Source organism: Myxine glutinosa, chromosome 4 (genome assembly GCF_964187855.1).
Source record: "Myxine glutinosa chromosome 4, kmMyxGlut1.1, whole genome shotgun sequence".
NCBI lineage: Eukaryota > Metazoa > Chordata > Myxini > Myxiniformes > Myxinidae > Myxine > Myxine glutinosa.
The window spans coordinates 104,573,411-104,600,704 of NC_136264.1; the positions used below are offsets into that span (position 1 = coordinate 104,573,411).

General features: G+C 46.8%; 1 protein-coding gene across 1 annotated transcript in view; it reads right to left on the bottom strand.

Annotated features, from left to right (window-relative positions):
- The window catches only part of LOC137416449 (EF-hand domain-containing protein D2-like), a 70,113-nt gene that overhangs the window by 25,416 nt on the left and 17,403 nt on the right, over nucleotides 1-27,294 (bottom strand). Inside the window, exon 2 of the mRNA XM_078776248.1 lies at nucleotides 7,740-7,887. Within this exon, the coding sequence (XP_078632374.1) occupies nucleotides 7,740-7,887 (148 nt within the window). The remainder of the gene's footprint in view (nucleotides 1-7,739; nucleotides 7,888-27,294) is intronic.

Below are 27,294 nucleotides of genomic sequence, written 5' to 3' on the forward strand. Positions count from 1 at the left end.
AATTGATTAGATTTTGGGGAATATCCAGATGTTACAATACTTTAGGCGATTCATCACCATTGAGTGATAGGGCCAAACATGATATGCAGTACAACAAAATATCTCAAAAGGTTATGGACGGATTTGGATGAAACTTGGACAGGTTGGGTGTGTGACAAGAATGAATTGTTTAGATTTTGATCGATCCAGAAATGGACACAATTTAACACCGCTCCTTTCCTATGCCATCTCCAGGCACTGCATGACGTCATTGCCGGGCACCGAAGGGAGCCGGGCAATGACGCTTGCTGAAAGGGAGTACTCAGTTTTCAATCCGGTTTCTTGTTTGTCTGGGCGATATCTCAGTCATCCTTTGAGCTAGGAAGCTGAAATTTCGGCACAATAGTGAGCAAGTGCCTTGGCAAAAATCTTATTCTTTGTTTTTTAAATTAATCAATTAATTGATTAGTTACTTAATTATTATCGATTAAGTACTTATTTCCTTTCTGTTCTGGGCATTATCTCAGTCACCTATTGAGCTAGGAAGTTGATATTTGGACATGACAATGACCAAGTGAATTGGCTGTAAAGGCAATTTTTGATGTATTGATTAATCAATTATTTGATGAATGACTTCTTTTTTTTCTTTTTTTAAAGTCAGATTCAGATGAAACGGTGGTGGTTTAGGTATTGCATAAGACAATTGATTCACAATTTAATTATTTTACCATTATTATTTATTTATTTTGATTATCAATTACTTCTTATTTTCTTTCTCATCTGGGCAATATCTCAGGCACCTTTTGAGCTAGGAAGCTGATATTCGGACATGACAGTGACCAAGTGATGTGGCTATAAAGGCTATTTTTGATTTATTGATTAATCAATTAATCGATTATATGATTAATGACTTTTGTTTTTTAAAGTTACACATTTGGATGAAACGGTGGTGGTTTAGGTATTCTATTAAGATTAACTCTTTTATGATTATTATTTAGTTATTTTCATTATAAATCATTTATTTATTTTCCTTCTCATCTGGGAAATATCTCAAGCACCTTTTGAGCTAGGAAGCTAATATTTGGACACGACAGTGACCAAGTGATGTGGCTATAAAGGATATTTTGGAGATATTGATTTGATTAATTATTTATTGATTAATCAGTTAGTTATTTAATTATTTGAGTATTTGAGTAATGAAGAAATTAATTAATTATTTTTAAAGTTAGATTTAGATGAAACGGTGGTGGTTTGGGTATTCTATTGGCCAATCGATTAATGATTTATTTATTTTCTTTCTCATCTGGGCAATATCTCAGACACCCTTTGAGTTAGGAAGCTGATATTTGGACATGACAATGACCAAGTGATTTGACTTTAAAAGGTATTTTTGATTTATTGATTAATCAATTAATCGATTAATTATTTAATTTCTCCAACTATTGACTTCAATTATTTTTTCAAGTTGGATTCGAATGAAACGGTGGTGGTTTAGGTATTGCGCAAGTCAATTGATTCACAATTTAATTATCTTACCATTATTATTTATTTTGATTACTAATTATTATTATTTTTTATCTGGGCAATATCTCAGGCACCTTTTGAGCTAGGAAGCTGATATTCAGACACGACAGTGACCAAGTGATGTGGCCATAAAGGATATTTTGGATTTATTGATTAATCAATTGATTATTTAATTTTTTCAATTAATGGCTTATTTAAGTAATTTTCAAAAAGTTAGCTTCGGATGAAGCACTAGTAAGTTTAGGTATTCTATTAGCCAATTGATTTAGAAAATATTTTATGATCATTATTTATTGATTTTAATTATGCAATTAATCAATCAATCATTGAATGTATCTGTACTTGTTTGTTGTACACCTCTCCTTTTCTATGTAATCTCCAGGCGCTGCATGACGTCATTGCCAGGCAATGACCCGCCGCGCTGAAAGGGAGTACTCAGTTTTCACTCTGGTTTCTTGTTTTGTTTGTCTGAGTGATATCTCAGCCATCCTTTGAGCTAGCAAGCTAGAATTTGTGCACAATTGCAAGCAAGTGCTTTGGCAAAAAAACAATAATTTTTGTTTTTTTGATCAATCAATTCGTTGCTTAATTATTATCAATTAAACTCCCCCCTCACTCCTCACCTTCATTTCTCCCCCCTCGCCCCTCAAAACTCCACCCCACCCCTCCCCATAAAACTCCCCCCCTTCATACCCCTCCACCCCTCCCCTTCATACCCCTCCACCCCTCCCCTTCATACCCCTCCACCCCTCCCCTTCATACCCCTCCACCCCTCCCCTTCATACCCCTCCACCCCTCCCCTTCATACCCCTCCACCCCTCCCACTTCATACCCCTACCCTTAATACCCCTCCCCTTCATACCCCAATACCCCTCCCCTTCATACCCCAATACCCCTCCCCTTCATACCCCAATACCCCTCCCCTTCATACCCCAATACCCCTCCCCTTCAAACCCCCTCCACCCCTCCCCTTCAAACCCCCTCCACCCCTCCCCTTCAAACCCCCTCCACCCCTCCCCTTCAAACCCCCTCCACCCCTCCCCTTCAAACCCCCTCCACCCCCTCCCCTTCAAACCCCCTCCACCCCCTCCCCTTCAAACCCCCTCCCCTTCAAACCCCCTCCCCTTCAAACCCCCTCCCCTTCAAACCCCCTCCCCTTCAAACCCCCTCCCCTTCAAACCCCCTCCCCTTCAAACCCCCTCCCCTTCAAACCCCCTCCCCTTCAAACCCCCTCCCCTTCAAACCCCCACCCCTTCAAACCCCCTCCCCTTCAAACCCCATCCCCTTCAAACCCCATCCCCTTCAAACCCCTTCCACCCCTCCCCTTCAAACACCGCCCTCCCCTCCCCTTCAAATTCCCCCCCCCCCCTCAAGACATCATCTTTCTCCAATTCTCCCCCCTCCCTCCTCCCCACTTCCATCTCATACCTCCACCTCCTACGTTTCTCTGCCCTCCCCCCCCCCCCCCCTCACACAGCTCCTCACTGTGCCTCATCCCATCACCATCAAACCTTTTGTCCTCATCCTTCCCTTTCTCCTAGCTCTTCTGCAATCTGACACTATCAACAGCTCTCCCTACCACCTCTTCACCCCTCAACTTATCCTACCCCTCCCCTCCCCTTCACCTGATGGTCCCCCTCCCTCTTCCTTAATGGTATGGACCTCAAACATCCGGGGCCTTCGTTCAAACCCGATTGATCTCTCCATAAAGGTTGCTTCTGACAAACCAGGTGTAATCTGCTTTACAGAAACTTTCCTCCTTCAAGATGTCTCCGATTCCTTAATATCTCTTCCTGGTTACTCCCTCCTCCAGTATGACAGACCTGAGCCTCGGCCTGGTGGTGGGGTTGCTATCTTTATCAAAAACTTCCTCACTCGCCCTGCACTGCCCTCTCTCCACCTCACCCCCAGGAATACCTTTGGCTACGGCTTCCCTTTCGCTCCCACCTTTTGTTAATATGTCTTCTGTAACGCCCTCCAAACAGTGATGACTCCATTTACATCTCGCTGTCTGACAACATGGACCAACTTCTATCCACTCATCCCAACTCTCTTTTTCATATGTGGCGACTTCAACTGTCATCATGCCAGCTGGCTGGGTGTGGGTTCCTCTCACAGCAGCCATTGCATCTCAGCACAGGACTTCTGCAACTCACTGGGACCGACACAATCTGTCAATTTCCTGACCCGGATCTCAGTCAAAAGAGCATCTTCTCTTCTGGACTTGGTTATGACAAATTTCCCTGCAAACGTCTGCTGCTCTTCTTCTGACCATTTGCTTGTTAAAGTGGATATCTCTGGCCATTCTCACAGAGCCTCCTCAGCGTCGACGAGTCTGGCATTTCACTCAGGCCGACTGGCATGGTCTTCAAGCAGCCAGCAATCATCTGGACTGGTCTGCACTCTCGACTGCCTGACATCAATTCATCCTGGGAATTCTTCCAAAGTAAACTGCTCTCTCTCATGCACAGATTTATCCCATCTCGTCTTCAGTTGTCTTACCCTTCCTCCCGTCCATGGTACACTGAATCTTGGGGTGAGGCAGTTGCCCTGAAACAACTTGCCTTTGCCTCTTAGAAAGCTAATCCAACTGAAGGCAATCTCAGTTCCTTTCACAAAACTCGAAAGTGTGGGTCTACACCGAGGAGAGGAAGGGAACAATATCTCTCTACTCTCAAGAGTGAACTCAAACCTGTCTCCTTCCTCCAAATCTTGGTGGCATCTGGTCAAATCTGTTTCTGGTGTTTGTTCCCCCTTCATCCTCTCCCTTACCTCAAATGGCTACACAGTTGACACTGCACATGAGAAAGCCGAAAGCCTCAACTCTGTTTACCTCAAAATATTGTCCCAAACCCATCTCTCTCTGTACCCACCTTACCCAATCAAACCCAGTTGCTCCTGGACTATGTGTCCTTTTCTCCTGACAAGGTGGAGAAGTTTGTCAAACATCGACTCCGATTCTGCAACTGGACCAGGCGGCCTCAACCCACGGGTCCTAAAATCATGCTCTGCTGATCTATCACACCCACTCTCTCTGTTCTCTTCACCCTCTCTTTTGCTCAAGGTAATCTTCCATCTGCTTGGAAATCAGCCAACATTACCACTTTACACAAGGTGCAAAAACAGATCGTTGCAACTAGACCATTCAGCCTGCTCCCAATTAATCAGCAAGGTCATGGAATCGATCATCGCTTCCGACATCAAATCCTTCCTCAAACTTCCTCTTAATGCCGAAGGCGCCCCGGCTATGCCGCGCTGGAGGATATTTATTTATTTGGCATGGGGGCGGTGAACTTTGAACTGTACTTGTTTAATTGTTACAAGTGATCCTTCACCAATGAGGTCCAAAAACGATATGTACCATGTTTCAAAAAGTTGACAGGTGGACGAGTTGGTTAGGTGACAAGAACAAGCAGATGAGGTTTTTGGCCCAGATCTGGATCAATATCCAGCCTATCAGTGGGATATATAACATGTAAACTGATCAGCCTGGTGGATGTATGCTCTCTACCGGGTGCTGTTCTCGTAACCAATTCAAAAGGTGGGAAAAGATCAAATGCATACGAGTTTTTTGTTGTAGGTTGGGTGGGATGTGGTAATTTGGGCAAGCAAGAGGCTTTACAATTGCCATGCATTAACAGAGGAATTAACAGAGGAATCCTTGCAATGTGGTTGGTGATGCGTGGTTGAGCCAAGATCATCAACTGTACAAGGAAACTAGCTTCACATTAGCAGTGATGCAGATGCTGCAGACCAAACTGGGGGGGAGGGGAACTGGCACAGAACAGAGCATGGTTAATTATTTATTAGATGGATTTTGGGGCATTACCCTTGTTGTGGACAATCATTCCATGCCCATGCAAGTTGCCCTGAGGGCATCAAGGCATCCATGGGAACTCATCACATGTAGTAGACCAGACTAGACACGCAGGACAGATCAACCCATCCCTGACCAGACCTGCTTTCCACCATTTATTGGTATTAAACTCTCAACTCTGACAATATTCCTTCCCCCCCCCCCCCACCCCCACCCCCCCAGAAAACATTGGAAGAAAGCAAATAGGTTGATTATATCAGCAGTAAGAATGCACAAATATGACTACCGACACTTGATAGCGACCATCTCAGGTTGGAAATCAAACTTTCTATTTGGCACCTTCTACAGAATTTAAACTAATCACTCCTTCCAAGCATATACATAAATACACATTGTTTAAATTGTATCACAATTTTCAGATTGATGTTCCATCATACATTAGCGATGTTTTGCATACAATTTGTTTTTGTAGAACAAGACATCTATGCCCGACTGACATTACAAGCTAGCTGGGTTTTAAAACCAAATTCATTTCCACCTGGCAATGCTCCTGAAATTTTATTATTTTATAGTCATCATTATTTTGTATGCAGCCTGTGGTTGCCTCATTGCTGGGAGTGCATCTGTGCCACTGATGCAGTGCCACATTTCCAGGAAGCTGGTACTCATTTTGCCGACCTCAGAAGGATCACAAGCTGAGTCAACCCTCCTGGTGCTATTTCAATGGCACGACCGGGGCTCAAACTCAAGACCCTAAGATCTTATGCCAGCCACCTTAAACATTATGCCAACACCAGGCTTGTAATAATAAAATATAACAAGTACAGATACATTCAAGGTACACCGCCCCCATGCCAAATAAATAAACATCCTCTAGTGTTGAGTTGTCGGGGCGCCTTCGGCGTCTGGAAATACCGCCATGCAGTGCATAGAGGGTATAGGGAGGGAGTGGTGTAAAATTGATTGATCAATTGTGAAAATAAAATATATAATAATCGTAAAATAATTAATTTCTTAATCAATTGGCTAATAGCATACCTAAACCACCAGTGTTTCATCCGAATCTGACTGACAACCAATTAAATAATGAGTTAATTAAAAATTATATAATCAATAGATTAATTGACTAATCAATAAATAATTAATCGATTAATCGATTAAATAAATCCAAAATATCCTTTTACAGCCACATCACTTGGTCACTTTCACGTCAAAATATTAGCTCCTAGCTCACAAGGTGCCTGAGATATTGCCCAGATGAGAAAGAAAATAAATTGTAAAATAACTAAATTATTAATCAATTAGCTAAAAGAATACCTAAACCACCACCATTTCATCCGAAACTAACTTAAAAAATGCAAGTCATTAATGGAATAATTAAATAACTAATCGATTAATCAATACATCAAAAATAGATACATTTCTCAGACACAAAAATACCGTTACAGCCAAATCTCTTGGTCATTGTCATTTCCAAATATCCGCTTCCTAGCTCAAAAGGTGCCCGAGATAATGCCCAGATGAGAAAGGAAATAAATAAGTACTTCATTATAAACCCTGGTGTTGGGCTAGCGGCTAGGGTGCATTACGAATCAATTAATTGATTAATGAAAAAACAAAAAATACCGTTTTTCCAAAGCATTTGCTCACCATTGTGCCGAAATTTCAGCTTCCTAGCTCAAAGAATGGTTGAGATATTGCCCGGACAAACAAAAACGGAGCAAAAACTGAGGTCTCCCTTTCAGCGTGCGTCATTGCCAGGCCCCCTTTGGTGCACCGCAATGACGTCATGCACCACCTGGAGCTGGCACAGGAAAGGAGTGGTGTAGAACAAAAACAAGAAAACAAACAAGAAAACAAACAAGAAACCAGAGTGAAAACCGAGTACTCCCTTGCAGCGTGCGTCATTGCCGGGCCCCCTTTGGTGCCCGGAAATGACGTCATGCAGTGCCTGGAGACGGCACAGGAAAGGAGCGGTGTACAAAAATATAAACGGCTCAAAGTTGAGAAGCTTAGACTACAAACCATTAAAACTGTGACCTTCAGCCCAATTTAAACCCACAGGACTGGGTAACAGTTTAGTTACCTCGCTACTAGACCCAACTGTACACTCAAATTTCAAAGCAAAAAACAAGTGCAAAAGTAAACTGATGCACAACTGAACTCTGAACAGTAATCAAGCTTCAACAAAACGCTTCCTGAAACCTCTCCAATTTCATAAGCAATCCAAAATCTGCTCGGTGAAGAATGCGATTTCTAATTTTAGAGATTCCTTAAATTTGAAGCCGAAACACGACATGAGTGAGACACCATTTCTTTTTAGCAAACAAAGCTTGATGTCTGTTGCATTACAAAGTCCAACCAAGTTGAGCTCGACTGTTTGAAAGTTGTTCATATTTCGTTTGCCAAGGGTCATTACCTCCCGGAAACTCAGTCTCCCATCAAAGTCTTCATCCACTTCCATGATCATGTTTTTCAGGTTTAGATGAGTTTGTGGAGCTCCAAGCTTCTCCATCATCAATTTTAACTCCATCAGGTCTATGTAGCCATCTTTGGTCGAATCGTACCTTCAGGTGGGGGGAAAGGGGGCAGCCACAGGAATTGTCCCGATTAGATTACAAAGTCAAGTGTGCCATTTCTGCACCATATTTGTTGGACGGTTAAGCGTATTCAAAGCTGGAGGAAATCTTGAAAAGTAATACACAGGTTGCTAAAATACTTGCTCAGAGGAATATTCAAGGGCAAACATACTTCACCCTTCTGCTGCCTCCCCAAAGTTATTCAAATACAAATTGACCTTTGGTCTCTTCAATCACTCCAAACTGGACAAAGAAAATGCTCCAGGGTTATCAGGATGCATTCCAGACAGACTCTGCTGCATTGGGGCCATCCCATAAATGGTTTGCTCATTTCAAAGCCAAACACTCATAATGACCCCCATGTGTGGCAATCTTGCAGCCAATTGGACCACCGTTGCCACGAGTAGATGACAGATATGGCAATCATAAGGACACTACCGAACACGACCGAAAAGCAGCCTCCATTTGCGCAAGGTACTGCAAGTTTAGTCAGCACGACTTCACTTTCATAACAAACTTCTGTTGCTGGAGAATGATGGTAGTTTTTATTTATTCATAATTTATTTATTACTTGCGAAAATCGAAGATTTTTTTCAAGTATATTGGTTGGTCTTGTGCATTATTCTGTCCGTCTGTCTCGACCGACAATTATAAACCGATCTTCACGAAACTTCAAATGGTAGAGTTGGTCATGGTAGAGTGGTTGGAGGGGAGTGCATGAATTGTGTACAAGGACTCAATCGAACATATTTGTATACATAAATAGCCATAACAGTTCCCATCACAAACCATAGTCAGTGAACAATTCTCCAATACCTTAGGATTGAATTACAGCAGAAATGGACATTAAAATGCCATCTTTGCCCAAAATTGTACATCTCTTGCCGTGTAACTCAGGAAGACTACTCAAAGCATCCTTATTTCAGCTTAAAACTTGGAAGTTTATGCAAACCTCAAATAATGCAGGAAAACTGAAAGCTTCTACATTTAATACCTACACAAATATGGTGGCGTTTTAAGTGCCACAGATCATTTCCAAGGCTACTCCATACATACCCATTACGGTACACGTTCAATATTCTATACGAGCAAAAGTACCCAGCATTGCCAGGTAATAATGAGTCGCTTCCTGATGGGAATATGAAGAGAGGAGAGGAGGGATGGAGAGGGGGAGGAGGAGAGGAGGAAGGGAGAGGTGGTGAGGAGGGTGGGGGAGGAGAAGGAAGGGTTGGGGGAGGGGGGAAGGGGGAGGGGGAGGGGGGAAGGGGAGGGGGAGGGGGAGGGGGGAAGGGGAGGGGGAGGGGGGAAGGGGGAAGAGGAGGGGGAGGGGGGAAGGGGGAAGGGGAGGGGGAGGGGGAGGGGGAGGGGGGAGGGGAAGGGGGAGGGGGAGGGGGGAGGGGAAGGGGGAGGGGGGAAGGGGAGGGGGAGGGGGAGGGGGGAAGGGGAGGGGGAGGGGGGAAGGGGGAAGAGGAGGGGGAGGGGGGAAGGGGGAAGGGGAGGGGGAGGGGGAGGGGGGAGGGGAAGGGGGAGGGGGAGGGGGGAGGGGGAGGGGGAGGGGGAAGGGGGAAGGGGGAAGGGGAGGGGGAGGGGGAGAGGGAGGGGGAAGGGGAAGGGGGAGGGGGGAGGGGGAGGGGGAAGGGGAAGGGGAAGGGGAAGGGGGAGGGGAAAGGGAGGGGGAGGGGGGGGAGAGGGAGGGGGGAGGGGGAGAGGGAGGGGGGAGGGGGAGAGGGAGGGGGGAAAGGGAGGGGGAGAGGGAGGGGGGAAAGGGAGGGGGAGAGGGAGGGGGGAAAGGGAGGGGGGAGTGGGAGGGGGAGGGGGAGGGGGAGTGGGAGTGGGAGTGGGAGGGGGAGGGGGAGTGGGAGGGGGAGGGGGAAGGGGAGGGGTAGAGGGAAAAGGGAGGGGGAGGGGGAAAAGGGAGGGGGAGGGGGGATGGGGGAGGGAGAGGGGAGAGGGGAGAGGGGAGAGGGGAGAGGGGAGAGGGGAGAGGGGGGAGGGGCAAGGGGAGGGGAGGGGGAGGGAAGGGGGAGGGGGAGGGGAAGGGGAAGGGGAAGGGGGAGGGGGAGGGGAGGGGAGGGGAAGGGGAAGGGGAAGGGGGAAGGGGAAGGGGGGAGGGGGAGGGGGAGGGGGAGGGGGAGGGGAGGGGGAGGGGGAGGGGAAGGGGAAGGGGGGAGGGGGAGGGGGAGGGGAAGGCTAGGGGAGGGGGAGGGGAGGGTGAGGGGAGGGGGAGGAGGAGGGTGAGGGGAGGGGGAGGAGAGGGGGAGGAGAGGGGGAGGGGAGGAGGAGGGGGGAAAGGGGAGGGTGAGGGGAAAGGGGAGGGGGAGGGGGGAGGGGAAAGGGGAGGGGGGAGGGGAAGCTCCGGGGCGACGTGCGTCGGTGGGTGCCCGTGGCATGCCGTTGGCACCGGGGCGAACCTCTGGGCGGTATCTTGCAGAGCGGAGCGCTGCTGTGCCGCGGACCATGGTGCCGTGGAGTCGGGGAGGAACTCGCCCGGCACCCGCAGCGGTTGCCCGAAGACCAACTCCGCCGCGGATGCGCGCAGGTCCTCCTTGGGCGCCGTCCGGAGGCCCAGCAGGACCCAGGGGAGCCTGTCGACCCAGCCGCCGTCGCGTAGGGTGGCCCGGAGCGCGACCTTCAATGAGCGGTGAAATCGCTCACACAGGCCGTTAGCCTGGGGGTGGTAGGCCGTGGTTCGGTGCAGCCAGACCCCGAGCCCCTGCGCGACCGCCCCCCAGAGCTCCGAGGTGAACTGGGGGCCGCGGTCAGACGAGATGTCTGAGGGGGCGCCGAACCGGGCGACCCAGGTGGCGATGAAAGCCTGCGCGACATCGGCCGCCATTGTCGACGCCAAGGGCACGGCCTCCGGCCACCGGGTGGTGCGGTCCACCATGGTGAGGACGTAGGTGAAACCCCGCGAGGGGGGCAGAGGTCCAAGGTCCACGTGGACGTGGTCAAACCGGCGTTCCGGCACCGTGAACGGGGCCAACGGGGCCTGGGTGTGCCGGTGCACCTTGGCGCGCTGGCACGCGAGGCACGTCCTGGCCCAGCCGCGGCCGGCCTTCCGGAGGCCATGCCAGACGAACTTGTCGGCGATCAGCCTTTGGGAGGCCCTCGCACCCGGGTGGGACAGGCCGTGGATGGCGTCAAACACCTGGCGCTGCCAGCCCGCGGGCACGATGGGGCGAGGATGCCCGAGGGAGACGTCGCACAAGAGGGCCGCGCCCGCGCCGTCGAACGCCACCTCGGTGACGCGGAGGCCCGTGACGGCGGTCCGGAAGGCCTGGACGTCGGGGTCAGCGGCCTGGTCCGCTGCCATCCGGGCATAGTCGATGCCGAGGTGGACTGCGTGGGCGACGGCCCGGGAAAGGCAATCCGCCACCGGGTTATCCTTCCCCGCGACGTGCTGGATGTCCGTCGTGTACTCGGACACGGCCGAGAGGTGACGCTGCTGCCGGGCCGACCACGGCTCGGTGACCTTGCCCATCGCGAACATCAGCGGCTTGTGGTCGACGAAGGCAGTGAACGCACGGCCCTCGAGCAGATGGCGGAAGTGCCTGACCGCCAAGTGAAGCCCGACCAACTCGCGGTCGAAGGTACTGTAATGGCGTTCGGGCGGGCGAAGCTGCCGGCAAAGAACGCCAGCGGTTGCCAAGCTCCACGCACCCATTGCTCGTGCACCGCGCCCACCACGTAGTCCGAGGCATCGTTGGTGAGGGCGATCGGTGCATCGGGCACTGGGTGCGCGAGCATGGTGGCGTTAGCCAGGGCGAGCTTCGCGCCCGTGAACGCCGTGTCCATCTGCTCGGTCCAGGTAACGTCGCCTTTGCCCGGCTTACCTCGGAGAGCTTCGTGCAGGGGGCGCAGGAGCTGGGCGATACGGGGCAGGAACCGATGGTAAAAGTTCACCATGCCCAGGAACTCCTGCAGCCCTCTGATCGTGCGGGGGTGCGGAAACCCCTTCACCGCCTCCACCTTGGCCGGCAGGGGGACGGCTCCGTGCCTGGTGACACGGTGCCCCAGAAAATCGATTATGGTGGCGCCGAACCGGCACTTTGCGGGGTTCACAATCAGGCCATGCTGGCCCAGGCGTTCGAAGAGCGTGCGGAGGTGGCGTAGGTGCTCTTCGCGGGACGCGCTGGAGACGAGGATATCGTCCAGGTAGACGTAGACAAAATCCAAGTCACGCAGGACGCTGTCCATCAGTCGCTGGAACGCCTGAGCCGCATTCTTCAGACCGAAGGGCATGCGCAGGAACTCGAAGAGTCCTAATGGCGTGATGACCGCCGTCTTCGGGACGTCCTCCGGCCTGACGGGGACCTGATGGTAGCCGCGTATGAGGTCCACCTTCGAGAAGAAGGACATGCCCGCCAAACGGGCGGAAAAGTCCTGAATGTGGGGGACGGGGTAGCGGTCGGGAGTCGTGGCGTCATTGAGACGGCGATGGTCCCCGCACGGTCGCCATCCCCCGCCGGGCTTCGGCACGATGTGCAGCGGCGACGCCCAAGTGCTCTCTGAGCGCCGAACGATGCCGAGTCGCTCCAGGGTAGCGAACACCGCTTTTGCCACCGCCAGCTTCGTCGGCTCGAGGCGGCGTGCCCGGGCGTAGACCGGTGGCCCGACGGTGGGGATGTGATGGGCCACCCTGTGCTTGACGGCCCCCGCCGAGAAGGTGGGCCGCGTGAGGGCTGGGAAGCCGGCGAGGAGGCGGGTGAATGCGTCTGCTGCCGGAAGCGTACAGACCAACGTGGCCGGAACCGAACCGTTCGGCAAGCCGCTTGGCAAGCCGCTCGTTGAGCTGGGCAATGCACAAGCGAGCGAGCTGAACGTCTCGGCCTGGACATGACGTCTGCGCTTGACATCGACCAGGAGCCCATTAGCGCACAGGAAGTCCGCGCCAAGCAGTGCCATGGGCACGTCGGCGGTGACGAACGTCCATCGGAAAACCTGCCCTCCGAACCGCAGAGAGAGGCAGCGTTTTCCGTACGTACGGATGGGCGTCCCGTTCGCGGCAAGCAGCGCGGGGCCCCCACCCGCGGCGTGCTTGTCTGACGTGCCGGCGGGAACGACACTCACCTGCGCTCCCGTGTCGCACAGGTAACGGCGCCCGGAGAAGGTGTCCGTTATGAACAGCAGGCTGCTCGAACGGCCGGTGCTCATCGCCACTATTGAGCGCCGGCCCAGGCGTTTCCCGACCTGTTGAAGGAGCATGGCGGATGACACTGCCGAGCTTCGTGGCCGAACTTGGCGTGGAACCAGCACCAGGTGGTGGAGCTGGAGGAGCGCGGCTGGCTCCGCCAGGCCGGTGGAGTTGGCGGGTTTCCCCGCAGTGGCGGTTTTTGCCACGGCGGTGGGCGGGGCGTGGCGGCGGTCACGAGGTGCGTATCAGCATGCTGCGTATGCTGTATAAGCTGATGCTGTGGATCAGCAGCATCAGCAGCATCAGCCACGAGGGCCGTGACAGCCACGCCGACTCTCGCCCGCGTGTCCGAAGCGGTGAAGTACTTGTCCGCCTCGGCTGCCAATGCTCGGGGTTCCGTTAGCCCGGTCCCGGCCAACGCGAGGCGAACCTGCGCTGGAAGTTGGCGACGGAAAAGCACCCGGAATAGAGAACCGGGGGCTTCGTCGCCCAACAGTGACAGCATATGGTCCATTCGGACCGACGGGCACGTGTCACCGAGCTCGGGGAGATCCAGGAGGCGGTCGGCCCGTGCGTCGTCCGTGAGGCCGAACGTGGCTAGGAGTAGCCGCTTGAGTGCCTCGTACTTGTGGCCGTCCGGTGGGTGGCGAAGGATGGACACAACTCGAGCGGCCGTGCCGGGCCCGAGGGAGGCGACGACGTGGCAATAGCGCGTGTCATCGCCGGTGAGGCGCCGAAGCTGAAATTGGGCTTCGGCCTGGACGAACCAGACTTCGGCCTGAGCCTCCCAAATTTCGGGAAGTTTGATGAAGTTGGCCATGGCAATGGCGTCGCGTGTGGAAGGATCGCTCCGGCAGATCCAATGTCAAGGGGGTGTAGAATAATAATTTTAACTACTGTTCTACTTCAGAAACTTCAGAAACTCGTTTTAGCAAAATCAATGTTTTATTCACTTTTGAGAATTTGTTGTATACTAAGCCGAGATCTTTAATGAGTCTTTGTTCCAGAGTTTGTTGAAGCTCGTTTGGTCGGTCTTTTGAAGCTCGTTCAGTAGGTCTTCTGAAGCTCGTTCAGTTGTTGACAATCTCCAGTTGGTTGATCAGTTTCAACTGGTCTTCAGTTTTCACTCCTCTTCAGTTCACTGTCCCAGTCCACTCTCCTCTCTGCTTGCAACTTTCTCCTGGTTTTAAAGCCCCAAACTCCTTTGATGTTGCAGAGCATGCAGGGTGTTCCTTATCCAAAACCTTATTTGGCTCTCTCGGCCAGCAAATACTTATTTCTGTTTCAAGAGGTCAAATACTCTGACCTGCTGAAGGAGAATTTGCAGCGTGTGCGCAGTGCCCTGAACATAGGCTATTAATGATCGACAGGTGGCGGTCCAAGAGCGTTACACATTCTTGTCTGAAATTAACTCTCCTGACCACATGTTAATGCTAGCTCTATGCTCTTTTGCTCATTCGTAAAGTAAAACATAATTCCACTTTAAACAAGATTACATTGATATATATTCTAGCAATATTGTCAATATGAATATTTAATCCCCAACAATCCCCAGTTTTTTTCTTTTATGTTTATATTAACCATTAATCTAAACATTACCACATTAAATATTCAAACCACTAATCTTGTAATTCAATTTCCTAAGGCATACACCGTCATTCTGGAAGAATTTTGATCACAATACATTTCCTTGTTCATTGACTCTTTCTATGTTGATAATTCAATTCAACTCATTTGCATAAAGATCACAAAACATTTCACCTTCACCAAAACGCAATAATTTCAGTTCATCAAAATAATAAAGCATCTGCAACATTTGGCAAAATATTTGCCTTTAATCAAATATTGACTTTCTTTGTTTGAAAAAAGGGGCGGATCACTTGTGTTTGGAATTTCAGCATAAAACATTTTCTCCTGTTGTCTTCATCACACCTTCACTATTTGCATAGGATTTTCTGCTGTTGTGATAGCTGGGCAGAGTCAAAGACTGACCCTGCTCTCCATGCAGCATCCTTGCCACTCTTGCTGTGAGCCATAGTAGATTTGAACAAGGCCTCCATCCAGTTGTAGTCGACTTGCCTCCTCACTAATTGTGAGCATGGAGCAAGTATTGATGTGATGTTGATTTGTCAACAAGATGTGGAGCAGGGATGCCGGATGCATCCGCAATGATGATGTTGGGACCATGGTACTCAGTTGTCCATGGTCCATACCAGGAGCACACAGCAGAATCGTGCACAGCTGTTGTGAAGGAAAAGGCAGTCGTTCGCTTGCAGCTCCATGCTGGCTCCCCGGAAGTTGGTGAAGTAATGACACACGTCACCGTATCCCGTAAACGTTGCAGGTAAAATCTCGTCGTCCTGCAATTGCTGATGTGATGACTGTTCGAGGTATTTGAACACAAGTAAGTGATCGTCCTTTTTCCATATGTTGCAGTGTGACCCAGACAAATGGTCACATAATTTTCCATTGGTGAAGGTAAACATCCATCCTCCAAAGGAGCATTTCTTCATCATTCTTTGAGAAAGAGGGTGTATGCCAAGATTAACTTCATTTTCACAAATTTTCCTTTTTCAAACTTCTTCCCAGATGTCGTTATCACTCCATTTGGGATGTGGTCTTGTCTTTCCTTTACTTAGCCACATTTATATCTGCTCTCCACACAGATTGAATCAGATGGGGTACATTGTAACATGAAATCACTATATTTTAGAACAACTTCACACGAATAATATTCAACTCAGACATGTGTTTTACACTACTAAAACTAAGAATAGCATCCACAATTGCTTTCAGGTTCATATAATTCAAAAAATTAAACACATGCAGGTGTTGTAACTCAACTCAAAGAAAATAAATGCATTAATAATGATTATACGATTTAAATCACAAACAGGAATATCTAATTCCCAACAATTCTTGCAAACAAGCAAACTATGCCTAATGTGTTATTAGCATAGTCCTCCCCGCTTTTTTTTCTTTAACAGTGTTACTTGTGGTGATATGAGTTCATCGATCGTGTAAAACGGACATAGTGCACAACAAGTTGTTATGCCCTCATTTATGTCAATGACATTCAACATTATATACCAAACTAACAAACTTCTTAAAATGTGACTAAAGAAAAATCCCTTAATATGTAACATAAATCTGATTATTTGCCTTATTCTGATGCCCCTATTTCCCGGGGTCCATATTTATTTCTATTGTTATCAACTTCCTATGATCTGTGAATTCGTTCCAAAATACCACAACCATAGGTTTTAACAAAGCTCTACCAAACTATTTCCAATGTGAACTCAAAATACTAGTAAAACAATCAATTTCAAAGAATTAACTTCAAAGGGTCAGCAAATTCATTCTATAACCAGATCTAATTTTCCCATCCAATAGTTTGCCTTGACACATGTCATATTATAACATTTTGATAAACCTTCAGAAATGTTGCCCATCGCAACAACTTCCCTTTTACAAATAGCCATGTGTAAATTACGTATTGAACGACAATTTTCTCTCAATGTGTTTGGCCTAAATGGCCGCAAAAGTGGCTGCCAACATGCAGTACCTTTTTTATCTACCAAGTAAGTGCTCGTCGACATAAGACCTCTACCAAATGTTGTTTGTAAAAACAAATCTGGGATTTCTAATTACATGGATGCACACTCTCAGGACATTGCAGGCTGCTGTTATCAATCCATTACGATAAAATAATTCCTTTACCCACAATCAAATAAGTAACACAAATTGAGGATATTATCCCTATCACATTCATTTATAGATTCATTTGGTTCTAATTCACTCTTTTCCCACTGCTATAAGGAAGAACAGTAGCTCTTATAAGTCTTTGTAATATCTCATTAAATTTACCCAGCATTGAAGAATTTATTTACTATCCATTTCCCTTCTGTTTACCAGTAACTTTGTTTAAACTGCATAACTTAATTTGATAAATCCCATGTGTACAGCTACCACTCATTGAAACCCCTACTTTTGTAGAAAATATCCAAATACGTGGTTGTATACTCCCTTAAAAGTTGTTCCTCCATTTCTATGCAACTTAGTGAATACTACTGTCACCAGTATGCCAATATAGGTGTGGCAGAGTAACAAAATATGTTGCAGGTACACGTAACATCGTGTTCTGAGTGTAAAAAACATAACAGCGCGTTCACGTCTGCCCCTTGGTTTTAAGATTCACAATGCATTTCGTTTTAAAACTCACAAGTTCAATTCAACAAAACTTTCTTTACTATCTGCCCATATCGTCTATGCCTAAGACACATCCATACATACAGCACAATTTATATGCTGATAAAGGTCAAGTTTATATATGTAAAAATCCATGAGCAGAGTACTCTGGAAAGTCAATGTAAGACCACTTCCAAATTTGGCTAATTTTGTACTCATTTTGTTTATGAAGCTCCTATCCATAAATAGCTGTTATTCTCGCTTTAATCGCTTTTAAAAAAATCGCTTGAAAAATCGCTTTTTACAAAAACCGCGAATATGATTATAAATCAAATAGTGTCCATTCTGCAATCTGCTCGTCTGTGGTCACAACCCAAGCAGGATCTCAACCATTATTTTAACGGGAAAATCGACACACTTGTAAGTCATTTAATCACGAAAACGAGCAGAGATTAGAATGCAGACCATTGCTGGAAATCATTTTAAAGATATTTACAAAATTGACGTTCTATTTCATGAATTCATGACATTCATGAAATGAGCAAGAAATATACAAAATCCATATTTCAGTTGTACATGACAAGGCGAATGCAGCACCTGTTGGCGAACGCCCGGGGTTCGTTAGTGGCTCTTTGCAATCGTCTCATTAAACTCGTAAAATGTACCGAAAAAAAATTCAAATTACAGAAAAAACAAAAAAATAATTGATTATTAATTTTTAAAATTTTTTTTATCGTCATGACTTCTGAAATTTTAAAACAAATCCTTCATGAAAGCACAGCACCTTTTCTAAAGACACCAAGCTTTAGTGGATATTTGTGACAGTTCATGGCACCATCCCTCAAAAATGCGTATACATAAATTTTGGAAGAAGAAAAAAATTGGCATGATTTCTGAAACCTGTTAAAGGCCTCGTGTTTTTTCCTTCCACACATCAACAAACGTACACAAAACTCAAACACTGAACTATTTTCACAGATTAACATCAGACTACACAGATAACAAACAAAAGCTTACCTGGGCAGTTGAGTCCCTACGGGCCACCACTTGTTGAATAATAATTTTAACTACTGTTCTACTTCAGAAACTTCAGAAACTCGTTTTAGCAAAATCAATGTTTTATTCACTTTTGAGAATTTGTTGTATACTAAGCCGAGATCTTTAATGAGTCTTTGTTCCAGAGTTTGTTGAAGCTCGTTTGGTCGGTCTTTTGAAGCTCGTTCAGTAGGTCTTCTGAAGCTCGTTCAGTTGTTGACAATCTCCAGTTGGTTGATCAGTTTCAACTGGTCTTCAGTTTTCACTCCTCTTCAGTTCACTGTCCCAGTCCACTCTCCTCTCTGCTCGCAACTTTCTCCTGGTTTTAAAGCCCCAAACTCCTTTGATGTTGCAGAGCATGCAGGGTGTTCCTTATCCAAAACCTTATTTGGCTCTCTCGGCCAGCAAATACTTATTTCTGTTTCAAGAGGTCAAATACTCTGACCTGCTGAAGGAGAATTTGCAGCGTGTGCGCAGTGCCCTGAACATAGGCTATTAATGATCGACAGGTGGCGGTCCAAGAGCGTTACACATTCTTGTCTGAAATTAACTCTCCTGACCACATGTTAATGCTAGCTCTATGCTCTTTTGCTCATTCGTAAAGTAAAACATAATTCCACTTTAAACAAGATTACATTGATATATATTCTAGCAATATTGTCAATATGAATATTTAATCCCCAACAGGGGTCACCAGTAAAGCGTGGCGTTACGCGCGCTGCTTGCGAGCAAGGAGGAAGCGGACAAGCGGTAACTTATAAGCGTCTTTATTTCAGGAGCTCACTGTAACACTGGCGCGCTCCGGGCTGCGCGCCCGGTGTATATCATGAGGCCACGCCTACCCCTCGGGCGTGGCCACCGCCCACTTGGTGCGCGGAATGATGTCACCATGCCAGTGGGCTTTTGTGTCCGCCACACTGTCATATTAACAGTGAAATAAAAAATTGTGGAGACCAAATACTTTTGTCAATTTCAACTTATTTTTCGAGAGAATTAAGAGTTATTTGGAAAAAAAGTGCAAGGGTGCCAATATTTTTGGCCACGACTAGTTATTACACAAGTCTAAACGATGTGATTACATGGTTCATACTATGCTCAAAACGATCTCGCTCTGGACACCCCTTGCCTCCACCTCCATGTAACAATATAAATCACCCAACCCGTTTTATGACAAGAGTAATTTGAATAAATAAATGTTAAAAGGCTTTTACCATGTGCAACTTCATTCATTATATATTTAATCAGATGGACAAATTTTACATTTGTAGGTCTTCTAATCCAACTAAAGCACCTGCCAAACACCTGTAATTATTGTTAGCAGCTACCTAGTTCAAAACAATTACAAATTTCCCCCTCCCCCAAACAGTCAAGGGCACTGTTGGTGTCATCGCTTAATCCTACATGGGATTCACCAACATTAGTATCTGCACCCAATGTCCATGATCACTTGGTTACAGGTAGACTGTCATTGAGATGTATGAACCTTCAAACATCCACGTGTTTGTTCCAAGATGAGATGTTAATCCCAACAGGTTAATCTGAACCAATATTCAATGGCACCTTTAAATTTGAAGCAACAAGTGTCTCCACAGATTGGGATTTTGGTGAGTAAGGGGGGGGGGGGGCATCAGAGTTCATAGCTGCCAGACATCTACCACTTTTCCAAAGACAAATAAATAAAAATAAAAATTAGAGCAAAGTCAATAGCATACCAACACAAATCTCTGCTTCCAACCTAAAGCAAAATTGAAAGATGGCAAAAAGTTCCAACAGGAATGACCCAAGATCAAATTTAGAGTTAAAAAAAAAATCTTTAGTTTTCACCCCATGACCCTAAAAGTCCCCACCCCCTGGGCCACAAAACTGAAGTTTAAATCCCCCCCAAAAAATCGTTACACATTTCATGTCTCTCCTAATGTTGATTGCATGGGCTATATTTATATATAAAGTTCGATTTTTAAATGTGCTCATAATTGCATTTTTCAGTACTTGACCTTTTGACTCCACCACAGGGGGCAAGGTCAAAAAAGACACTGCTCTTGCACATTCTTGCCATGCAGTGATCATAACTACCAAGTTAGGTAAATTCCTGCCCAACTGTTTAGGAAATAGAACGACATATAGAAAGAGAAGATTCCAAAAGATTGCCAGTTTTTTTTTTCTCTCCAAAAAGCATGGGGACAAAAAAGAAAAACAAAAAAAAGGAACTACAACTGAGCAGTGATGTTGGCCATCAAGCAGTCCAAATCCACACCCACAAGAAGCCCCATTTGTACGTTTTCTGGGATATTTCATGAACTATGAAAGTCTGAGTTGTTGTGGAGACAGTTGAGCAAGATCAGCATTGAAGCGGCATAACAAGACCTCACAGTACTGCTCGCCATTGACTGATACCGTCTTACCATTGGCGTATTCAAACCAATACAGTCCCAACATACCCGATCTGGCATTCAATGCACAGAAGCAAGTGGACTTGTGGCCCGAGAGACATCTCAAACTGCTGAATGCCCCCCCCCTCCCCCCATTGGAAGGTCCATTACAGGTGTGAACATTAATACTGACAGTTTAGTTGGCGCACCTGCACATAGGATTTTGTCTCAACACAGTCACGATTTTCACTTTTTGTACCACTGTGAACACCATAGTTGACACAGGGCCCTACTCACTACTTGCTATAAATGGCATACCACCACCACCACCACCACCAGCAAGAGCAGGTTATAATAGCATTAGAAACGCCAGAATGTCAGGCTGCTCAAATAGTCCACTTTGTTTGAAACACGCTGTACATACACCCAAATGGACGGGGGGTGGGGGAAGGAACGGTGCGAATAATAAAAGTTCTTGTCAGAGGTTTTGTGGGGGAAGGAGAAGGAACAGGAAAGACTTTCCTAGCCTCTTACCCGTATAACATGACTAAGTGGGAGAATGAGTTTACTGTTGTGAAAAGGCCATGGAACACATCACTGCAATGCAGAAACTCAAATGCAGAGAACATTTAAAATGGTTCCTCAAGTACCTTGGCACTGTTATAATACAGGAAGCACATCATCAGTCCTATAGGACCGATAAGGATCCCAGGCTTATTTCCAAACACATGCCCTTTCACTCGGTTACAATATTGTACAATTCCTCACCACTTCAGAAGAGGGGCAGCAGAGGGGATTTTTTTGGAGGGGGGGAGGGGCTTTGACAGTTGTGGAACTACACAATACACATTTATATAGATAATTTACACCCCTCCCGTCCCCACACCAGCACCCACATGTGATGGCATAGCCTTTGCTATAACACACACACACACACACACACACACACACACACACACACACACACACACACACACACACACACACACACACACACCGTTGTATTGTACCCCGAGTTTGGAGCTTAAAAGATGTAGCTGTGCATACATAACAAAGAAAGAATGGTGTGTGTGTGTATGTATATATATTTCTTGATTTAACTTACTCTTTACAGTGTTGGCATTGCAGAAGCAGATTGGCAGGTTTATACTGGGTGGTTTGCCATTGCCATCTCAGCATTTTTTGGTCATGCTCTATCCTTTGAAATGCCGAACGACAAGGAAGCAAGCAACACATACCATTTTGTTAACTCCACCACCAAAAGCCAGGATATCTCAAAAGGCATGCAGGATATCTATCTGTAAGCAAGATATCTGGGTTATGGATGACTTGGCTGAAGCTAACAGGTTGGATGTGCAACAAGGACGAATTGGTTTGAATTTGGTGAAGATCCGGTTCCATCCGCATCCGAGAATCTTTTATTTTTATTTTTTAAAGCGATTCTTTCACCATTGAGAGATGTGACCAAAACGATATCGGCACGATATTTCAAAATGTTGTGGACGAGTTATGCCAACACTAGATGGATGAGTTGGCGATGCAACATCAAGCCAATATTAGATTTGGGTTCAGGTCCGAATCCAGATCCGGACCATTAGTGGGCTACAAAATGTTTACTGTTCAGCCTGGTGGTGGTATGCTCTACAAAGGGCCATTCTAGTTTTTCAAGTTCTTGGTATGATTTAGCCAGGGTTTGAACCATCAGACCTTCCAGGCTGTGTCTCCAATTTCTATATTATTCCATACCCCTGGGGCATTTACATCGCAATTTTTGTACCACGTTATTTTCACACTCACCCGGTGTGTACCCCGGTTTAGAATAGGTACACCGTATCCCTGCATGTCGTAAGAGGCGACTAAAAGGGTTGGCGTCAGGAAGGGCATCCGGCCATAAACACATTGCCTCAAAAAAAAAAAAGGAGAACCATGAAACTTACAACTACATATGGGCAGGGTACAGCCCGAAATACCCTGTGGGGGACCCCACTCCCTCTCGTCAAAACTCAAGGTGGGGAACCCGATCGATGCAAGGGTGGAAATCACTCCATTTATGACGAAACGTCTGACGTCCGACGTGGAGATCGGTTTCTGAGGTTTGGGACATGGAATGTAGGGACAATGACAGGGAGATCAGGAGAAGTGGTGGAAGTATTGGTCAGAAGAAGAGTGGACATATGCTGTGTGCAGGAGATGAGATGGAAGGGAAGTGGTGTGAGAATGGTGAAGGCTAAGCAGGGACAGAAATTCAAGTTTGTGTGGCAAGGGTGCCCAGAAGGCGTGAATGGTGTTGGTGTCGTTTTCTGAGGAGTTTGTTGATAGTGTGGCGAGTGTGACTAGAGTGAGTGAAAGGTTGATGATGGTGAAAATGATGATTGGAAAGCTCTTGGTGAACGCCATCTCGGGATATGCTCCGCAGGTTGGTCGGAGCGATGGAGAAGGACAAGCTATGGTGTGCGATAGAGAAGCTGATGGAAAACGTGAAAGATGAAGTTGTTATGGTAGGAGGAGACCTAAATGGACATGTGGGAAGGGGTATGGACGGTTTTGAGGGAGTTCATGGGGGTTACGGATATGGTGTGAGAAATGGAGAAGGTGAAAGGATTTTGGAGTTTGCTGATGGAGCCGATTTGTTGATTTGTAATACTCAGGCAGAGTGAAAGGCAGAGCATGAAAGTTATAAGACAGCCGAGAAGGCTGCAAAGAAAGAGGTAGCAAAGGCGCAGGAGGCATGTAGGAAAATGTTCGGAGAACGCTTGGATTTGGAAGAGGGTCAGAGAGCGGTATTCAGAATTGCAAAGCAGATAGCGAAAGAGAGGTGTGATGTGATGGGGGTGTGTTGCTTGAAGGATGAAGTGGGACAAATCGTTGTGGACCCAGATGGAATTAAAGGAAGATGGAAGAGATATATGGAAATACTGTTGAATGCAGAGAATGAATGGGATGGCAACAGAGAGTAACCCAGATTTAGGACCGGCAGAGAAGATAACCCAGAAGGAAGTTGAGGAAGCGATAAAAGCAATGAAGAGTAGAAAAGCAGGAGGGCCGACAGGAGTTGTGTGAGATATGTTGAAGGCAGCGGGAAGTTGGGGTGTGAAGAGAATGACAGAGATCTGCAATCTGGTGGTAAAAGAAGGCCACATTCCAGTGGATTAGGAACCGAGTACCCTCGTCCATCTAAACAAGGGGAAAGGTGACCCTCTGGACTGTGGCTCGTATCGAGCGATAAAGTTATTGGAGCATGGAATGAGGGTATTGGAAAGGGTGTTGGAGAGTTTAAGGAAGAAAGTGAAGATTGACGAAATGCAGTTTGGATTTATGCCAGGAAGAGGAACGACAGACGCACTTTTTATTGTGAGGCAGTTGCAGGAGAAGTACATGGAGAAGAGGAAGAAGTTGTTTCTTGGGTTTATCTGGAGAAAGCATTCGATAGGGTTCCACGCGAAGTATTGACATGGGCATTGATGAAATTAGGAGTGGAGGAATGGTTGATCAGAGTAGTGATGGCAATGTACGAAAGAGCGCACCCAGCTGTAAGGACGAAGGACGGGAACAGTGGTGAGTTTGAGGTGAAGGTGGGAGTGCATCAGTGGTCGGTACCAAGTCCACTACTATTTGTAGCTGTGATGGAGGTGCTGGCTTGGAACGTAAAGGAGGGTTTACAGTGGGAGTTGTTGTATACAGATGATCTGGTGTTGATTGCAGAAAGTATGGATGGACTTGAAGGAGAAGATGAACAAGTGGCAGGAATGTATGGAGACAAAAGGTCTGAAGGTGAATATCAGAAACACGAAGGTGATGGCAAGTGGTAAAGCATGTGGTGAGGTGGAAAGAACTGGGAAGTGGCCGTGGGCTGTGTGCAGGAAGGGTGTCGGAGTGAATTCCATTCAATGTACAATTTGCGCTGAGTGGGCTCATCAAAAATGTAGTGGTTTGAGAGGGTCATTAACCAGTGTGGCAGCTACATTCAAGTGTAAGGTGTGCACAGAGGGAGCTGCAGATGGAGGAAATGTTGAGTTGGATCTTGGAGATGGCGTGAAGCTGGAAGGTGTGAAAACATTTTGTTACCTCAGAGACATGCTAAATGGAGAAGGTGGATCAGACTCGGCAACGGTAGAGTGAGATGTGCATGGAAGAAGTTTCGGGAACTGAGTGGCGTGCTGACTAGGAGGGGAGTGCCGTTGAAGCTGAAGGGAAAGGTGTATGCTGCATGTGTGAGAAGTGTTATGATTTTAGTGTGGTATGAAGTGTAATCCCGTGCGATTTGCGTGCTAAAATTGATTTTTTTGCATTGTTGGATTAATTTGAGGTCAAAATATTGAAAAATAATGGGGTTCAAATTTTCCAACCGCCGGACCCCCTTTTATGGGGTGTTTTGTTTCCAGTGACCCCCAGGACTGACCATGCGACTTTCTCCCCTAACAACTGAGAGATTTTATCGATCTCGGGGTCGTTAGAGGTTTTCGATGACGCTAAATCCATTTATGATACTTTCGAAGCGACCGGAAGTGGCGATCCCCGATTTCCGTTCACCAAAGATGCTAAGGTCAAGGAGGTCATTTCAATTGTAGCAATAAACTTAGGCATGTAATACCTCTTTTTTATGGTTTTCAGGCACAGGAAGACGTTTGGTGCAGTTATGTTTGCGATCTAGATGCCCTGTCACGAGATAAGGACAAAAAAATATTGGTAAAATGCTCAAGGCTTTTTTTTTCTTTTTTTTTCAGAAAGAAGGCTGACAGAGACTAGTACAAAACCATCTAGAGGTCATGTCTGAGAAGAACAGCATGTGCATCATCTGCAATGAGGGAGCTACATCAAATAAGAGACTGATAAACAATCCTGATATGATTGGCGAACTTATTTATTGTGCTAACGAGCGACTGTCTTTGGGTCAGGGTGATATTAAGCGACTTACAGATCGGTTAGCTAGCTTAGGTGAATCTGAACGGAAATCAGTATGGTATCATAGCGAATGTCGAAAACCCATCGTCAACACAAGCATGATTGAACGGCTAAGGGTTAAACGAGTCCGGTTTGATTCCCCTGCATGCCCTGCGCGTGGGCCTGGACGACCTTCCAGTGTGGCTGACTCTACCCGACCTAAAAGAACAAAAACCATCCCGTGGGAAAAGGTGTGTCTGTTCTCGTCATGTAGCTTTTGTTCTAATAACATATCAGAACCTCTCCATCGTGTTTACTCTGACAAGATGGGTGAAAACTTCCTCGAGATAAAGCTCAAGACCGCATCAGAACTTGCGTGTCCGAGTTAGATGACGCTGGGGATGCCTCTGCTCTTGAAAAATACTATCATAGGAAATGTTTACGATACGCGCAGTGCACTTTAATGCGAAAAGATCGTAGTAATACCCAGCTTATTGGCTCTCTATGTGATGAACAGTTGCTTCTCTCTGTCCAAAATACTCTTACTGCAGACGATCTTACTCTGAACATGGCTGAAGTGAATGGTGCATATTTGTCCATTTTGAAGAGGTATAATGTAGAGATCAATCAGACAACCAACTACCGCAAGCATTTGAAAAAGCTCATTACTGAACGGCTTCCGAATATCCAGTTCGTCCAATCACTACGCAAAAATGAGCCCGACAACCTCGTTCTTTCACTGGCGGTTAGGAAGGCCATGCAACTGAGGTCTGCACAGCTGGATAACGACGACACAGTTGGCAACTTGAAGAACATGGCAAACATTCTAAGGGAAGAGATAATGCAGCATCGAAGCTGGTCGTTCAGGGGAATGTTTGAAGACTTTGAGAATCCTCCACTTCTCCAGTTCTTCCTCACTCATCTCCTATTTGGCCGTCATGTTCTCAAAGTTTCTGAAATGCGCAATGCACAAGTGGACAAAACTGTTGATGTTGCTTGCCAGTTTCTCGTCCAGAATACTCGAACCGATCGCCAGGTAAAGCATCAGCCAAAACAAAACGAAATCTTTCAGCAAACTGCCCAGACGCCCCTCTCAACAGGCTTGCCGCTCACCATTCATTCCAGAGTTCGTGACAAAAACCTCGTCAATAACCTATCAGAAGTTTACATTGGGAGCGACTACCAGAGGCTCCTTGATCTCGAAAAGCGCATAGAGCAAGGCGTTCTTCAGCGAATGAAGGAGGCTGGTGGATTTTGTCTGCCTGATTTCATCAAGAAGGGATTGAACATCTGGTTCGCTGTTGATAACATCGACCTCTTAGAAGACACCGAATGGACAGAACACATTCCATGGCACAGTGATCGTGATCAATCAGCGAGCAGAAGATGGCGAGCCCATCAACCAACCACTTGTCATCCCAGAGAAACTTCTCGCACCGGCACCACTCACGTTCGAAGTCAAGTACCTGCAAGAGCCAATCATTAAACCTAAACCAATTCGATTTGAGGTCTACCATCTAGAAAAGCGGAGGAGCAAGATTTCCAAAGACTTCACTCACACCTGGGTGCTTGCCAACTACTACGGTACTGATGACAGAGGTGGTGAAAAGCTAAATGACCAACGTGTGGAGAATATAGAGCAGCAAGAGACTGAAGAACTGCAAGGTCAGACTGCAGGTCAAAACCCCAGATATTCCGACGATCCTATTCTTTCAGTGACAAAACGAATCCTTAAAGGTAAGGAGTTAGCAAAGGAAGAAGTTATGCCAACATGGGGTGCTACTAAAT